At 47.6% G+C, this 18,776-nt stretch overlaps 1 protein-coding gene across 1 annotated transcript in view; it reads right to left on the bottom strand.

The window, feature by feature from the left end:
* LOC144124862 (ATP-dependent RNA helicase DDX3Y-like) overlaps positions 1-17,045 on the bottom strand; it is a 38,682-nt gene extending 21,637 nt beyond the window's left edge. The window contains 12 exon segments of the mRNA XM_077657778.1: positions 2,056-2,116; positions 2,118-2,174; positions 3,117-3,307; positions 4,790-4,952; positions 5,427-5,591; positions 6,150-6,389; positions 10,202-10,281; positions 11,400-11,842; positions 12,277-12,376; positions 14,149-14,307; positions 15,392-15,437; positions 16,702-17,045. Coding sequence (XP_077513904.1) covers positions 2,056-2,116; positions 2,118-2,174; positions 3,117-3,307; positions 4,790-4,952; positions 5,427-5,591; positions 6,150-6,389; positions 10,202-10,281; positions 11,400-11,842; positions 12,277-12,376; positions 14,149-14,307; positions 15,392-15,437; positions 16,702-16,785 — 1,789 coding nt within the window. The 5' untranslated portion in view covers positions 16,786-17,045.
* Between the last annotated feature and the right edge of the window lie 1,731 nt (positions 17,046-18,776).

The following is an 18,776-nucleotide window of genomic DNA, read 5'->3' as shown; positions in this document are numbered from 1 at the left end:
GTCGTCGAGTAACGCGGGTCCAGCGTCAAATTGCGTCGGATAACCGGGGTTTTTAATGCATTGCTTCTATGGGGACTTTGCCGGGACTGCGTTAATCCGCCGTGAAACCCGGGTTGTCGCAAAACCGGGGTACGTAACCGGGGTACGTAACCGGGGTTCCACTGTACCAAGTTTCATGGAGCTGTGGGCACTGGTTCTCAAGTTACAGGAGTATATCAAAGTGGTTCACATAGGTCGCTTATTCCAGGCCTGGATAATTTGGAAATAGTGTTGGCACTGTGAAATTCATTATGGTCATTCCTGGATAGGTGCCCCAGGGCAAGACGGAGCCCTTTTTCTATTTCCTTGCAGGAAAAGTTTAGCACAGTACTGAATTTAGTGCCAATAAATTAACCTTCATTGGGCAAATTTAAATTGCTTATGACAAATTTCAGAAACAATAACATGAAAAAGTGAGCTTGTCTTGCCCTCAAGAATTTATTCAGGTACGGAATAAAAAAAAATCATGAAAATCCTATATGTGGTTTCCGAGCAGCAGCAAGAATGAGCAGCCGCGCCAGGCAAAAAATACATTCTGAGAAAGCAGCCCTCAAAGGCTGCACGAATACCAGCTTTCTTGTTTCTTGAGATATCTGAGTGAAATTTTCAGGCTAGGCTCAATACACAAACATTTGAGGGAATACCGAGTTTCATGAAGCTGTGCACACTGGTTCTAAAGTTACAGGAGCATATCAAGATGGTTCACGTAGACCCTTACTCCAGGCCTGGAGAATTTGAAAATAGTGTTGGAACCGTGAAACTCATTATGGTTATTCCTAGATAGGTACCGCAGGGGCAAGACAAGGCCCTTTTGCTGAATTCCCTTGCTGAAATTTTTAGCATAGCGCACTGAATTTAGTGTTCACTGATTAGACATCATTTGTCAATATTAATTGCTTTATGATAAATTTGACACAATAATCTCAATAAACGAGCTTGACATTGCCCTCAGAAAATTATGCAGGTACGGAATAAAAAAAAAAAAAAAAACCCATGGAAATCAGATAAGTAGCTCCCGAGATGCAGCCAGAATCTCGATCTCCTCGCACGTCAGGAAATGCGTTTCCAAGTGAACGGCGGGCGACGCGTTGTCACACTTCGGGGTAGATGCGAGACAGGAGCCGACGGCCGCAATCGCCGAGGTTGATTGCGTTCGGTACGCAAGGCTGCCGAAGCCAATGCCTTCTTGCACCGATGAAGCTGCTGGTATGTCGCTGAAGCGCCGGACGCAATCGCTGTCCAGTAGCGATGTAGCAGAAGTTACGCGGCTGGAGCATCGACAGTCCTTGTTGGCGGCACGCCTTGCCGAACGAACAAACTTCACAGCACGCTTCAGCGCACCGAACGCGTGTAACGTCTTTAGCTTTGTTGGACGCTCGTGACTGACCGCGCAATAGTCAATAGTCCTGCAGGAAACTGTTCAGCACGGCACGGCGAGAGATCGTAGAGACTGCAACAACGGCGATCACAACGAGAAAAGGAGAGAGCCAGGGTGGCCAGGGCAGACAACGCGCCGGCCGCCGCCGAAGAGGACCGCCGCGTCAGCGCGCGCAGCAGCCAATAGCGGCCGCACGACCCCCCCCCCCCCCAATTCTCGAGGAGCACACCTTTCGCCCAATCGCAGCCTCGCATTTCATACGCGGGGAAACTCGAAAGGCACTTTGAGGGCCCCAATACAAGCGAGCCACGCTCCCACCATGCCGCCCCCCTTACGTTATCTTCAACAGGAAAACAATGCCGAAAGGTGAGGAGCTGTGCGTCTCTGACAGAAGCGCCAGTGGCGGTGGCTGGCCATGTGCGGCTGCTGCCACTGTTAGATTAGAAGCCAGCGCACACAAACACTGGAGAGGAGCATAGCACCTAAAGTGGATAAAACCACTCACTCAGCCAGTTCGAAAAACCCCTGCAATAAACTATTATTGGATGGAGGGCTGTCGATGCACCCACGCAACCACATATCGTGCACATTCTGATTACGGGCACCCCATAGACGAGAGAATCATGATGCAGACTCACCCAAATTGCCCACACGGCCCGTACGGCCGATTCGGTGGACATACTCTTCAATGTCACTGGGGCAGGTCAAAGTTGATGACGTGCTTCACGTTTGGAATGTCCAAGCCTCCTGGCCGCACCTGCACCGAGGCATGCATCCATGTCAACTGCTTGCTAGAAGAAGACAGCCCCTCCCACACCAGGTAAACAAACCATGCTCGCAGCAGTGCGCAGGAATGTAAGCAGACACAGCATGAAGCACAGAATACCGCTGCAGCTATGAGGAAATACACCTTGTAGTGCTACACGAAATGAGCATGGTCTGCTGTCCAGCTAAGAAAAAAAGGATGCATGTGATGGAACGTAGGGTCTACTGCCCCAAAGCTACATGAGCTATAAGTCACTGTAGTCGAGGGACCCAGGTTTTCGAACACCTGGAATTCCTTGAAAGCCTGCCAAAATCGAAACATTTAACAATTTAACCTACTCCAAAACTGCTCATCCAGAACAATGGCGACACATTGTGGTGGCAACTTTTGACAATGCATATGAGAATGGCTTCTCTGAAGCACATGAAAGCGACGGGGCATAGCATTTGAAAATGACTGACAACAAAGACATTGCGGCTTACGTTCGCCCTTACCGTCACTAGACTGGATACGCTGCAATGTTCCATTCTGACCAAGGATAACGAAAATGTGAACAGAGCCTACAACCACTATACAAGCTGTTTATACGTTGCAGCAAAGTGCAAAGTGGTGGCAGTTGAAGGGAAGCAGCTCCAAAGCATGAAGCGATTTATCCGCAAATACAAAGAGCCACGCACGCAGATGCACTTTAACAAGTGCATAAAAAGAACGAAATGAGCTTATTTTTCCACCTGAAATTTGCAGATTAATGCAGAAATCTACAAGGACTGGAAAAGTGAAAGCCTGAAAATGCGATATTCTGCACCAATTTCCATCGCCAAGGAGCAGTGCCATGGCTCTCGTCCTTCCAAAGCAAACCGGAGCTTACAAGACCATCAAACATCCCTGGTTGTTCGGAAACTCAAGGCCAGAGACACACGGGTGGCTACTCACAGCGGTGGCCACCAGGATGGGTGTGCGCCCAGTGCGGAAGGACCAGAGGGCCTCCTCACGCTCCCGCTGGGTCCGGTCTCCGTGAATGCTGGTCACTGGGTAACCCTCCTTGAGCAGGAAGTGCTCCAGAGCATCTGCTCCCTTCTTCGTCTCGACAAAGCTCAGCGTCAGCGAGTCGGACGCCGTGGCATCTGCACAACAATGACGGCCTTTTGAGTGCATTCGCCCTGCACAGTACACACACTCCGAATTTCCCGAAAAGCAAAGCCACGCATAAAACTTGTGCACTCCTGCAAGGTCAACCTTGGCAATTTCCATTTTGCACAATTCCCCTGCAAGGCTGAGTCAACTGCAACACGTGTGCCACTTTTAAAACAGTGCAGCTGTGCCAAGCAAGCCCAAATGTTATAGACCAAGGTTACCACTGCGAACAAAAAGAGCTGATCAAATCCATGTCACTACTTGTGCTTGCAGGAAGAATAAAAAGTACCCACACCCAATAAAAAATTTCCCCTCATTCCAAACAGTGCAAACCAGGCAGAAAGCATTCCAATGAATGAACGAAACCCACCACCTTACATATAAAGAAAAGTCTTCAAATATAAAATCTCTGTTGCATACAAAAAGTCAACAAAATATAGGCAAATGTCTATGTTTTCAATGCAACTGATATAAACTGAACTAGACCAACCACGCAAGTGAAATGTATACTCCTTGATTAGACAGCTTCACATTGGAATGAGGTCACGCAAAATATGTAACAAATAAACGTACACTGAGGACCATTAGAAGTTGTCCTATATCGATAGGGCACTGCATTGTAAACACAAAGAGACCAGTCTTGCCGAACATGGCAAGTTTTGTAAGCTAGGAAAGACAAAGATACGAAATACAGGTGCCCCCCTCACTGTCGGATTTCGCAAGTAAACTGTCTGCATTGACACCGAATTTTGTACACTGATCCCAGAGGCTTTGCTACACCGATGTTCACTTCAAAACGGCGGCAACCCACACTTTCCCCTTCATATCGTCATCACATCTCCCGTTACAGGCCAGTCAGAGGCATACGAGATACAATAATGCACATGCTGTAAAGATTTTTATATGACCGCTTGCCCTGGTGGTGACAAATCAACTATCCCCCTCCCCCCCCCCCCCCGTCGAAAGCTCCATGCAATATTCCTGAAGTGGGCTTTCCCCACATAATGGGCGACCAAAATGACCAGGCAGGCAGAGCTCACGCCAAAAGAGTTGCGAAGGTGACAGAATGAGTGCCACGCAACATGCCATGGAAAGATCAAAAAACAACGCGCTTTCAAATTGTGAGAGCTTGAAACAGGTGGTCGGCAGTCTTGTTTTCGTGATGTGCGATATGTGGCACAGCCCATGTGCGATAAACGACTTGGAAGTAAAAGAAGAGGCCGTCTTTGTGCCGTTTTCCTCTATCTTCCGACTATCTGCCCAGGTACTCTGAATCTGTTCCAGTCGGATTCATTGAAGTCCGAGCAGTATTGGATCACAGCCGAATATTCGGAAATCATCGAATATCAATTTCACGAAACAAATATGAACCAAGTAACAAACCATTCGCGTTTGAAATTCCGAAAATTCGCGCACCCCTAATACTGACAAAAAGAGCCCACAGTAAAAGATGAGGAAGCCCCTCAACTCACGACCTCCATTCCTGAGGCCCGCTGCGTTGAGAAGGTCCAGGAGGAAAGAGCGCTTGTCGTGCTCCTCCACCCACACCACCTTCTGGGTGATGTTCTCCGAGGTACTGCCCACACGGCCCACCGCCAGGAAGATGTAGTTGTCCAGGAACTTGCGTGCCAGCTCCTGCAACCCAATGACACACACAGCTCGTTTCAACCTCCGAGCACATCACAGCATGCAGACTAGCTGCCGGGTGGAACACCGCCCATTTTGTTCCACGTTTCTCGCTACACACAAGGCATCATGAAAAGCAGACTGGCTTAAGCAGTGCTGGCCCTAGCAGAAAGCCAGATCGACTCATTCACACACATAGTTGCCACAAACACACACTGCACCAATCTAGTGCACGGACCTTGGCAGTGAGCAGCATGAACCAGCACCACTAGGACATAGTGTACTCGAAACAACAAAGCGCACATGCTAAGGCACTGCACACAAATAACCGCATTAAGCTCCATGTCTGGCACGGTAAAGCAGAGTCAGTTTACGATAAACGCAATGAATGAGGCCAGGTCTCAAGAGGATGGCACCCCTGCCAACTCTATGCTACGCCTTGCCCAGAGTAACTTGCACAGCTTGTCCGCAAGGCTTCCTCACCTGCACTTTCTTGGGGAAGGTGGCGGAGAACATGAGGGTCTGCCGCTGTCCCACGGGGGGCATGTTGTCCTCGAGCACAATGCGCCGGATCTGGGGCTCAAAACCCATGTCCAGCATACGGTCAGCCTCGTCCAGAACCAGGTACCGCACTAGCTCCAGGCTCACCTGCAATGCCACATGCCCAGCTCAGCCTAGTGCTCGCCAGTACTTGGCCAAGGTAACACCAGAAATCAGTAGTTATGCTAATATGCAGCGATGTACCACGCAGCATGCTTGATGGCCACAGGGGCAGCAGTGAATACACATATGGCTTCACACAGTAAAGCTTGCTTGAGAACGTCACATGTGACACCCGACTGTGATGCTGGAAAAAAAAAAATCCAGCAAGTCCCGAATCTTTCGAATTGTGAATCACGCATGACCAAGAACTGAACTTCAGCACTTGCGAAACCATGAAGCATTGCGTCAGTCCATTTCATTGGTTCCCATGTGCACAGTGCTCATGCACTGCAATGCTGGGCTCCTAAATGCCCCGAAACACTCAAGTACCTGAACAAGTCGCTCGACAAGATCTTATCGCCTGCCAGAGAGAGCTTCATAGACCAGCAAGAGCTTCTGGGACCCTAGTGTCTTTTTACAAGCTCCAAAGGTCTCGCAGGCCATCAGTTACAAACCAATGCTTTGAACCATCCCAGGTGAGGTACGCAGAAGTTACAAGGTTACCTTGCCGCGCTCCATCATGTCGACCAGACGCCCTGGTGTGGCCACCAGCAGGTGGCAGCCTCGGTCCAGGTCCTTCATCTGCTGTACGGGGTCAGCACCTCCGTACACAACACAGGGCCGCACACGCGAGCGGTACGCAAACTTGCAGGCCTCCTCGTAGATTTGGCAGGCCAGCTCACGTGTCGGGCTCAGGATCAGCGCCAGCGGGTACTGCTTGGGCCGACTCGAGTACCGGTGGGGCTGTGGGAGGGAGGCAAGGAGAAATCCACCCTGAATTGCGCCAGTTTAGTTTGCTACGCCAATAATCAAGCAACAACAATACCGTTATACTCATGTATAAGCCGCACTTTTTTTATCAAATTTTCTCAGGTGCAGGTTACACACGAATCAGGTCAGTAGCTACACAACACACTGTGGTGCCACTGCAACTACTTTGTCATACCATTCATTGCCGCTTTGGCGCTAATTACCATTGGACGAGCTCAGCTCATTGGCGTGCTCCCAAAGCTGATCGTCCTCTGTGCCGTCCATGGCGTTTGACAGCCCCAAGACTCAAACTCTGAGATGGCGTTTGCTGACAACAAACGCCTCGCGTGCAGAATCCAAGCGCACACTTCCTAGAGGGATGCTCGATTCAGCTGCCCTGCCTGAGTTGTTCCCTGGTTGCCCGCGGCCATTCACTCTGTGTAGCACTACCAAAATTCTGTCTCAAAATGGCCGGTTAACGCAAACATTGAGTGGCTGCAGCACGCTTGTCAAGCGACCAGGAATTACAGCCAAGACCATTCGGCAGTCTGCTAGCAGAGTCTTCACTCGGTCTGTTAAGTGCCCTCTAAAGTTTCCAAGTACAAGAAGCACTTTGCAGCGTAGTAGGCCTCCTGGTCGGTTCTGCCATGCTGTTTTCATCCAGTTGATGACCAATTCCTCTGACATCCTCGGACATCAAAGCTTCCCTCTTCAGTGGTGATGCAAAGCATCATTGTGCACCTTTGCCGTTCGAAGCCAGTAGTGCGCACGGAGACACTTTTTGCCCCTTGGCTTCCACCGTGTAATTTTCAGGAGCATCGAACAAGACAGCGGTCTGATCAGCATTGCCTACGTGTGAGAGGTGGTGCTCATGCTCCCTCCAAAGTGCGCTGACAAAAAGATTAAACCTCATTATTAGGTCCTTGTATTCGACTGGCAGCTTCTAGTACAACGTCGGTTGATGGAAGAGAGAGAGTCGGTGCCATTTATACAACTTCGAAGCCATCCTCGACTGGCTTTGAATTTGAAGTCCGCAGGTTGAATATTCATGTGCCGAGCGATAGCGATTGCTTTCATGCAGATCACTCCCATAGACAACGCGAAGCCATTGCTCCTTGTAGTGTGAACAAACTCAACGAGGTCCTCTTCAAGTTCCGAGAACTTGCACTGCTTCCCATAAAAAGCCTTGCGGGTTCTGGCAGTCTCGGCAAGGTGTTGCATTTGCATGCACCAGCGGCAAACACTTTTCGTCGACGTCAAACTTGTGTGCGACCTCCAGTTTACAGCGTTCCTCAGCGTGTGGTCACACTTTAAGTTGGAAGCCTGCAGTGTAGGACCTTCTGTGCTTGCCCATTGCTTTTTGTTTTCATTCAAAAGCATGCAGCCTGACACACGACGGTGCACGCAATACAACAGATCCCGCAAGCAGTCCACACACTTCCAAACGAAGCACCGGATAACAAAGACCAAATGGCGCTGAGCAAGGCACCGTGAAAACCAGAAACAGGAAGCCACGGAAATGCACTGTTGCACAAGATAATGGATACGGTGTGGGAAAAACTAACTGGAGCCATCTTGCACCACTTTGTGGTACTGGGCGAATTTCAGTTTTTTTAATTCTTGCAGCGAAAAAGGGGGGGGGGGGCCAGCTTCACATGAGTATATACCTTCACCTTCAGATTCATACAAGACCTCAAAACCACACATCTGCACCAGTAGAAAGGAACTATATAATTAAGAGAGCGGGAACTTGGTAAAGCATTCGCATGAGATAGTAGTCCTTGTATTCTAGCAGAACTTTTTGCTGGGCTAGTTGGTCCATTCTGACAATAGTGAAAACAGCGCTAAAGAAGAAGCCGGAAGGCGAAACAAGGAAGTGACAGGAAAGAGCGCTGACTGACAACTGAATTTATTGAGCGAAACTCGCGCAATATATAGGAAGGCAGTGGCAAAGATAGTCAGATGCAGTCAACGTCACATGATGCGAAGAGCCAAAAAGCGATAAAAAACAACACAAGGTGATAAAGCCAACAGTGAACTGAATCTCAAAAGGGGTGGTAACAAAAAGGAAACTACACTCAATGACTATACACAGTTAATGTCACATGGTGTAAAGAGCCATAAAAGCGATAAAACCACAACAGGGTGAAAAGGCTAAAAGTCCGCAGAAACTCAAAGGGATGGTAACAAAAACTACATGTTGACTTAAACAGTTAATGTCACAAGGTGTAAAGAGCCATAAAAATCGATAAAACATCTGTAGCAGATAATAAGGGTAAAACCGATAAAAACTGAAGAAATGGAATTGTGGAAAGAATAAAAATTGACAGAATGTAGCAACGTAAGGCTAAAAAATTCACAGACCATAACAAAAAAACGATGCAACAGTGACACTCAACGATTGAAACACGCGTAGTTAACAATAAAAATTATTTAGCAATGTTGTTCCAAAAAGGCAAGTTCACTTCCGTACAAGGATTTAGACGCGTCACTGACACATTCCAAGCCCTTTCTTTTTATAAAGAAAGCTTCTTTCAATTCCCGGGCTACACTGTCTCTGCTCCTATCAAGAACTACAGTTTTGCGTAAACGAGGCATGCATTTACACTCCTTGCAATGAAGCGCTAGATTAGAGCCAGTACCTTTTTCAAGTGAGCGCTCATGTTCCCTTAAACGTTCGTTCAAGCACCTTCCAGTTTGTCCAATATAAACTTTGTCGCATGTAAGCGGTATCTGGTAAATCACCCCTACCCTACACCTGACGAACATGTTGGCATGCTTTACGCCACAGGTTTGCTGTCTCGGCTTTTCGTTATTTATCCTGTGACACAACGTAGCTAGCTTGCAAGGGGCAGAAAAGACTACGGGAATCTCATATTTATTCGCAACCTTTTTCAAATTATGTGCTACCCGGTGGGAATACGGGCGGTCTGTGGCGACAAAGTTTATATTGGACAAACTGGAAGGTGCTTGAACGAACGTTTAAGGGAACATGAGCGCTCACTTGAAAAAGGCACTGGCTCTAATCTAGCGCTTCATTGCAAGGAGTGTAAATGCATGCCTCGTTTACGCGAAACTGTAGTTCTTGATAGGAGTAGAGACAGTGTAGCCCGGGAATTGAAGGAAGCTTTCTTTATAAAAAGAAAGGGCTTGGAATGTGTCAGTGACGCGTCTTGCCTTTTTGGAACAACATTGCTAAAAAATGTTTATTGTTAACTACGCGTGTTTCATTCGTTGAGTGTCACTGTTGCATCCTTTTTTTGTTAAGGTCTGTGAATTTTTTAGCCTTACGTTGCTACATTCTGTCAATTTTTATTCTTTCCACAATTCCATTTCTTCAGTTTTTATCGGGTTTACCCTTATTATCTGCTATGGATGTTTTATCGGTTTTTATGGCTCTTTACACCTTGTGACATTAACTGTGTATAGTTATTGAGTGTAGTTTCCTTTTTTTTACCACCCCTTTTGAGATTCAGTTCAGTGTTGGCTTTATCACCTTGTGTTGTTTTTTATCGCTTTTTGGCTCTTCGCATCATGTGACGTTGACTGCATCTGACTATCTTTGCCACTGCCTTCCTATATATTGCGCGAGTTTCGCTCAATAAATTCAGTTGTCAGTCAGCACTCTTTCCTGTCACTTCCTCGTTTCGCCTTCCGGCTTCTTCTTTAGCGCTGTTTTCACTATTGTTAGTCCTTGTATCTTGAGTGAACTTTTTTACACCTGATTGTTTATGCTGCCATGATTACCACAGTTACTCATTTACCTCACAAACACACCTGCACAGATTCAAAGCTGTCACACTCACCGCAGGCACGTTCTTGGGCGGCCCCTCTTCAAACACCTGGTTCAATATGGGCACCAGGAAGGCCGCTGTCTTTCCAGACCCTGGGTAGAGAACAATGCAGAACAGCAGGCCGTTAACGAGGAAAGGAACAGCTGCACCTAGGGTGTGTCGTCCCATATTCCTTTCGCAGAATGTCTCAAGTTACCAAATCCACTGTCCGCAAGAGAGACGCAGGGCACAGCAATTTACTACTGAACCCCTAACTACTGCACCCAAAAGCTGTCCACAAATCTGGTGCATATTTTGTTTCATACTTAGTGTGCAACGCTGCCGAAGCAAAAACACCAGTTTGCACTGCATATATCCCTCTCTACAGAGTAATTTGTAGGCGCGTGCAAATATTCAAAATTTCGAATACGAATTTCTGAATTTGTAAGTGATTCGGTTCATTATTGATTAGAGAAACTGATACTCAGAAATTCAGGATATTCAACAGCGATCGGATACTGTGCTGAATATAAATCTGATTGCGTTTAAAGTGTCAGGAAAACAGTAATGCTAGAGGCGACATTTTGAATTTAATTTTAAGCTATCATGAAGGGGAGTACTGCTGTTCAAGCAATCAACAACAGGAACAGAGTAAAAGAAAAAAAAGCATTTGACGGACACCAGAAAGAAAAAAAAGAGGAGCTAAATGGGAAAGGTGGAGTGAAGGAAGGAGGACCGGTGGTTGCTTTCCCAACCCAAGGCCAAAAAGATTACAAGCAGGCATGGGAAGCCCTGCTGCAGTCCCACCATTTGGCCACACCTGCCCTATCAAAGGCATGCATATGCAGAATGACGCTACCTGCTAAAATTCGAGGCTGTGCAAGATACAACATGCCAGGGGTTTGATCGCTGAGGCACGCTTTATTACTACGTTTCCTAACTATGCGCCGCATGCAAGTGCAGCTGCCAAAAAAAAAAGAAAGCAAGGCAGGCAACCCAAATAGCACTGCATCGCACTGCCACTTCAAGCTGAAGATACTGTACAGGTAAAGCAAATCCAAAGGCAATGACACTGCAGCACCATGGCACAACGCCATGCTCCCTCTTTTGAAAGTGTTCTGCGCACAGATGCTAATGTTCAGCACGCAATGCACACACTCCCTCATTGACACAAGTCCCCTTCCACACAGACTAACACGAAGAGACCAAGAGAAGGAAGCAGCCTGCTCACCTGTCTGGGCGCAGGCCATGAGGTCCCGCTTGGACAGGATGATGGGGATGGCATGCTTCTGCACGGGCGTGGGCGAGGTGTAGTGCGCCAGCTCAATGTTCATCCGGATGATCTCGGTCAGCGAGCAGTCGTCGAACGAGTTGATGTGCTTGGGCGCTTCCTCCCCAGTTGCCTCCACAGGAATGTCCTCGTACTTCTCAAAGTTGATGCCCGTGTGTCCTTGCGAGAAGAGCTCCCGCTCTATCCGTTCGTCCCTAGGAAGCGGTCGGGTCCAGTCCTCGTCGTTGTCGAAGTTGCGCCGCCCCCCATTGCGGCGGTCCCAGTTGCCGCCACGCTCTTCCCGGTTGCCGCCCCAGTTGCCGCCGCCGCCACCGCCGCCACCGCCGCCGCCGCCACCATCACGGGCGACCTCGTCTGGGCTGCGCCAGTTCGAACCTCCACCCCTGGGGCAGCAGCAGCAGCAGGAGTGAACGTTAAGTACGACGAAAGTCACACACCACAGTACTCCACAAATCGCTCAAGCCTTTCATAACCTATCAGCACCTCACAATCTCCTCCAGAACGAAGAATTGAAAAGGAAAAATGTTCTGCTCAAAAAACATGCAAATAGGACAGCTGTACAGTAGCCAATAAAACCATGCTGCTCAACCACTGTAGCTCAGTGATGATAAAAGGGTGTCGAATTCCTCTTTCGAAACTGACAAATTTGAGCTTAGACTCCCAACACAGCAGCAAAGAGTGCCACAAGAACTTTCAGTCTGCAGAAAAAGCACACTGCAGAAAGCAATCAGCTGAATGCTAATGGAACCATTTGGACCGAGAGACAGTAACATGAGGCAGCCAAAGAACCAGCCATAAAAGGAAAAGGCCCACTCACTGGCGTGGTGGGAAAGCATTGTTGCGCATCGGGGGGCCATCATTCCTCTTGTTGCGGCCCCCAAAATTTGAGAAGTCAGCACGGCCACCACCACGGTCACCTGCACAGAGGAACAAGCTACATTAAGCAAACCCGCCTTGTACCACCAACTTAGAGCCAGTACAGCATAGATCACTTATAACGCATACCAGGAGAGTCGGGAAAATCCGCAATCGGGAAAATCCGTGCCGGTACGCGGGCCGCCAGGCTTTCAAGAAACCGCACTATAGGTAGGCTTCGGTTATGCGCTGCCACGTATTAAGTAGTACGCCAATACATTTAGCTCTAGGGGAAGCGAAGCGGTTGTCACAAAAAGCCGCATACGATGCGGTCCCGCATTATAAGCGGTTACGTTATAAATGGTCTGAGCTGTCCCTCGTCAAACAGTTCAAAGGCCCTCTAACTGATCTCTCTAGCTCAAAGACCAACAGATCGCCGTTACATGAGCGGCTCCAATAGCCATACTGTCAACAGAGCAGCACAGATCTTGAGAGTTTTCAGCGGTGGCCGTGTACACTCTCGGACATGAAGCGCTCGGGAATAAACCAGAACAGTACCACCTCTGAAAAGCTAAAATATAACAAACTGGGCTACAAAACACTGCAGCAAGCATAATACCCTTGCTGTAATTGTACAAAAACAACCAATGCCAGCTTTCTCAAAAGCGCATGAATAGTATACAGCTTGCCCGAAACAATGAAATTCATTTCAGGAGCAAATAATACTATTGTAACGAATAAACTATTCTATTCTCAACCTTTTCAAGTTCAACTTCTGCACGGGCGTGAATTGCTTGCATGCCAGCAAAATTATTGCTGGGAGCATGGGCGCCATAACATCTTGGTGTGAGGTGTTGGAATCTTGACAGCTATTGCATGTGCCACGTGGCAGTGGCACAACTCTCTCTGGTTCCTCCTATTTGCTATAAAAGCCCGGTGGCTAAGGTTAGTTTAGCTACCTAGAAAAGCTCAGGAAAGGAATTCACACGCTTATGCTTAGGTTCAAAATATAGCGCAAGATTCATTTTGAAGCATTATCTGACACCTCCCACGGAATTTAAAATGATATGCCACAAAAAGTTAGGGGCCTTGGCAATGAACGAGTCTTGTTTACAAATGGATGTCAACATATCCGGAAAGAGCCCTATAAACAAAAATTGGATGGAGTCATCTTCAAGCGGCTGCTTTCATACCTTCATACAAACTGCTGTACGAGAAACAAGGGTAAATTGTGACAGATATGAAAACCGGCAACAATTAGCATATTACAATCAGCAACGCACGAATGAACCCAACAAAGCCCACTTGAATTCAGCAGTTAAGAAAAAAAAAACTAACATATTTGTGGACAATAAGTTAACTCCGAGACAATGCACAGGAATCATTCAACTTTACATAGTGAGTACATAGTACTGACATTGCTCAGTTGTTTCAGGTAAGTAGGATTATTTAGAGCTCAGTAGAAATTAACTTTAATTAGGTAAATGCTCTCCCTTCAGGATTAGTTAGCAAGCCTACAGCCCTGCCACTGGAGAAGACTGGTAAATTGTGACTGCCTTAGAATCAAGAAAAGTGCACTGTTGTCTATCCTGAGGCAATAACTTCAGGCCACATATATGCAGTGCTAACAGTTTAGAAGACCATCAACACATGCAAAGCAATTTTAAGCAACATGGAGCAGATACAAGACACAGCAAAGCAACCCAAGAGTTCCCGAAACCGATAAGCATGCTACATGCCGGTTGCACGAGATGCCACAAGCATCATGATGGAGCATCAGTCATGGCTTCAGGAGCAGGCAATGATAAGCAGATCAGAGAAAGGCCGGACGCACCCCTGAAGCCGTCTCTTGCACCCCAGTCGTCGCCGCCCTGCGGTTCAGGGTAGGGCGACTTCTGGCTCCAAGACTGGGCGTTCCCCTGAGCAGGAGCAGGAGGTCCGGGCAGCACAGACCGGTTGTTGCGCAGGTGCGGAGGCACGTAGCGACTCGGACCTGAGCACAGTTCATCGACAACACACAGTCACAACTTGGGGATGCAACAGCGCACGACACCACCAACCCCCAAAACCCCTGGTCTTTCTCTACACCACTTTCCAGTTACCTAACACATGGCAGCAAGCAGCAGCTCACCCACTACTGCTGCACCAGAAAAAAAAAAAAAAACAGCTAACAGCACAGTTTTGTGGCTCTGGGTGCAGCTGCTTTTAGTCCTTGAGACCTTGCTATCAGTAAAGCCCCACAAGGCCCCCCACATCTCGGACAATGCAACGGTGCCTTTTCTGAAATTCACACAAGGTTTTATGTTTGTAAGAATTGCCAGCACAATACAAACGTTACAACCATGAATACTGTGTCACCCTTTTAGCATGTTATACCACATGGGTAAGTGAAGCCTATGACACAAAGCGGCTTTGCACTGAAGAACTTAATGCATTACGGTAAAGAATACAGCTGACTGTACTAAATCAACATTATGACATGCGACATGTGACAGTGCGCTGCTTTCTGCGCGCTACTCACTAAAACTACATGACAGCAAGGAGCAGGGATGTTTCAAGAGGATAACCCCACCTTTACCTAACAGTTACACCACACACATCGAAATTCGGACACTGTCACTAACCTTAGTCAAGGAGACAAGGGCACTTTGCACAGCGAGAGAGGTAGCCTGACATATAGCACACATGCATTAAGATCAGGGCAGCGGTTCTGTACTCTTGCTAATCTACTACTACGAACACTGCTGCCAGGCCAACACCTTGTGAATGTGAGCAAGCACATGAATGTGGCAAGGCCTAACAGTACAACATCAAATGCACTGCCATATAATTTTGAACGAGATGATCACAGAATCAGCCTTTCTGACCTCAGGACATATCACATGCTCGGTTGATAGACCAATATGTCTGCACCAGGCAATTATAAAAATTTCAAGTCAAAAGTTTCCTTTCCCCTGGTCTTTCACAGGCCATATTTTCTACAGTCAGGCACACAGCTAAGCACAACAAAAATTCTCTCTACGCACAAACGGTGAACAGCGACGAAGCGTGAGTGACAGCCCCACAGAACAACTTACCGGTCTTGTTGGCTTGAGAACCGGAGTTCAAGTCTAGACCAGCAAACTATGGGAGAAACAAAAACGCCAGAGTGCCACAGTTCGCAGCATGCACCAACTTAGAAAGTGATAGGCCTCGGAAACGATACGCCACGGGTAATCGTGGCACTTCAGCATGCAAACTGAAACCTTCACAAGACTAAGTAAAAAAAAAAAAACGGGGGAGAAACTGAAGAGCGCTCTTGCGGACAAGAATTCATTACCACCCACGACAAATTAAAAAGAAAAAACACACGCAAGCCTGTTCGACACTGGCTACGTGGCCAGGCACTGAATTTCATGTCCCGCAATAACGCTGCTAAGGTTTCAGGTACACTGCAACAAACAAAAGAGCCAAAACAACGAATGAATAAAACCAAATGTAAACGCGATGGCATGCAACTTTTGGCCAGACAATGGCAAGTGCGGAAAACAGCTGCCATTGCTGCCTCGGCCAATTGAGAACACGGACACGATTTTAGAGAGGAACCAAGAGCAAACTAATCAAGACACTGGTCTTCGCAACTGCTCAGGCGAGTGAGCCGCCACGGCGATGCAAGTCTACACGCTAGTTGCAACTACGGGAAAGAAACGTATGCACATACTCAAGCGGCAAGCAAACTGCAGGTATTCGGCGGCGGAAACGAAGCTAGCGCTAAGCGGCTATGCACGGCAGCACAGGGGGTTTCCTCCAAGCGGGGATTAAAATCGCCGTTCACCACGGCCTGCCCTCGTCTGCTTAAACCTAGCCGTATATGCCAATTGGGAACTCGGCGAAGAACGGGCTCAAGTGTTGGCGAGAGACCTTGAAATAAAAAAAAGGGGGGCGACCGCAACGCGCCGAAAGCCAATCGTGCTGGGCAGCGGATTTTTGCCTCTCAACAGGGTTAGCAGTGACAGAGCGCGATCTGAGGAGTTAGCGAAGAGCACGAGGTGACGCTTGGGAACAGCTGAATGAAACTGGGACCTAAGCCTGAAACCGGCAAGCCGCCGGTGTCGCTACGCCGAGGCCCGTGAGATGAGTCACGGCGGGCGCCCGGAACAGCGCGTGTCAGCGTTACCGAGAGCTTGGGGTTCCACACGAGGCTCGGACGGTCGGTCGAGGCTGGCGGGCGGACAGTCGGTCGGTCGGCGAAGGCGGCGATTTTTTTTCCGGCGAACAAAGGTGAATCGAGGGCAGAGGCCGACGGCGGGCTCCTCGCTAAGACTAGTTTGCTGTCGTCCTCCTCAAAGAGAAAATGGGCTCCGATCACACACATTCGGTGTCACTCGTGAAAGAGAAAGGTTATTACATTGTTGCAGAGGACCCAACACGATGCAAAATCCAGAGGCACGGAAGGATTCCACAACGGTAAGCTTTTATCCCAATGCGCCATCTTCTTGACAGTACACCGTGCTACGAGCTAACCCTAACTTGGAATCCTGCAGTTTGTTTTATGCCGAAATAAAAAAAAAACCTGCTCAGTACAAAAGGCCAAATTGACTGAAATTTACCTGCTGCTCTAGACCCTTCCCATTTTGGTCGGATTCATTAATCATATTACACAAAACAAATGGTTAGTTCACGAATAATACGTGCGACTCAAACCACAGGAATAATCAGTTCCTCTTGCAACAAAGCAGAGGCCGCAGTGACGTCATGTCCTTCGCTCGCAGTTGCCTTGGCCATATCCGTCTTGGAAAAGTACTGGCCAACTGTGGCGCTAGCTACAAACAAAATTTGACAAAATAGTTGTTATGTATTGCTGCAAATGACTAGATGAATTCTTTGAAAGTTATCAAAAAGTTTTTTTAGTTGAAATGTTTGTATATTAAATTATTTGTTGCTCAGCACACTACTGAAAGTATTCCATGGAGATTTTGTTGGCGCTACTATCGCTTCAAATTACTTCATTGGTTCGTGCAAAATGCGCGGGTAATTTGATTTTTTTGCGCTATTTTTGTAGAATTGTGGTGGTTGAAATCAGATATTAATTAATATTAAACAAGATTGTTATGTGCTATAACTCAATTGCAAAATGTATACAAGCTTCATTCTTTCTAGACGAGCTCAAAATAACCAATAGACGCAAAAGAGATGGCGGACCATCAGCGTCAAATGAAACAGAACAAGAAAATAAATGCAAACACAAAAATATATTAGCTGCTAGAGAGAAAATAAAGACGCTATTGATTAACACTTTTAATGCACAGTCTTCACGCCTTCGATGTGGAATTAGTTTGCGCTAGTACTGAGCTTTCCCTGCTTATTGTTATCTTATTTTGCAGATCGTATTTAAAATGCCTTGTTTGCGTTTCATTTGATGCTGTACTTGGAATACGAAGCCATATGGGTAAAGACCACGACATCTTTTGCGCCAAGGGACAAATACAGAGTAAAAAAAAGAGTAGTTTATAAAAATAGAGAAAACATAAGCAGACAGTAAAATCCAAAAAGAGCAGTTTATTTCAACAATATGTTATCTAATTCAAAATGATAGAACCTTGCTGCGGGTACGGTCTGATGACAAATGTTTCTTTTTTTGTGGGTTGTTGTCTGAGATCAACTGACTTTCCGAGAAAAAAAGGAAGTTTGGTTCATGGTTTGTGGGGATTTAATGGCCCAAACTGACTCAGGCTATGAGGGAAGCCGTAGTGAAGGGCTCCGGAAATTTCGACGACCTGGGGTACTTTAACGTGCACTGTAAGAAAAAGAATTGAGGAGGAAACTAAATCTAATGCAGCAGGAGTGGATTTAAGGATAGATCTTGGAGGGGAAGTTGGGGTGCCATGGGCCACCTCAGCAAAGCTGGGCAGCGCAGTAGCATCGGCGCTTCCCGCCCAGTGCTTGCCCGCATTGCGTCGCAAACAATCGCCGATTACAGGTCACGCTTGCAAAATTACAGTCGTCCATCATATCCGTGCGTTACAATTGCCGGGGCATCTCGAAATTCATTAGGCCTACTTGTCACGGAAGGTGGCTGGCATCTGGTAGGTAGATAGGCAGGTAGGCCTCAACAATGCTGGCACATACCCACTGCGGGGTAGTGGCCAAGACACAGGCGGTGGCAGGTGAGTAGCCTACAGTTCTGTCTTTTGTAATTGGCACCCTGAGATGACATCCAACTGTCGGTCCTGCTGGCCACAGCTCTTTGGTCTGCCGAGACAGACCGGACCGTGATGGGGTCTGCTGACGTGTGCGCCGACCATCGGAGTCTCCTCGGAATACACCGGCGTTCGTGCACCAAATGTATGCCTTGGATCAAGCACCACCTCCTGTCTGGTTTCACCATGAGCTAAACTAAACTAAACTCTGAAGTTAGTACACGCGTAAGACAGAGTTTTCGCCCTTTATAATCGTTCAGATAGCCGAAGAAACCGAGGTCGC

Source organism: Amblyomma americanum, chromosome 3 (assembly GCF_052857255.1).
Source record: "Amblyomma americanum isolate KBUSLIRL-KWMA chromosome 3, ASM5285725v1, whole genome shotgun sequence".
Taxonomy (NCBI): Eukaryota; Metazoa; Arthropoda; class Arachnida; order Ixodida; family Ixodidae; genus Amblyomma; species Amblyomma americanum.
The sequence above is the reverse complement of the archived record's forward strand: the minus strand, read 5'-3'. Positions and strand labels throughout refer to the sequence as shown.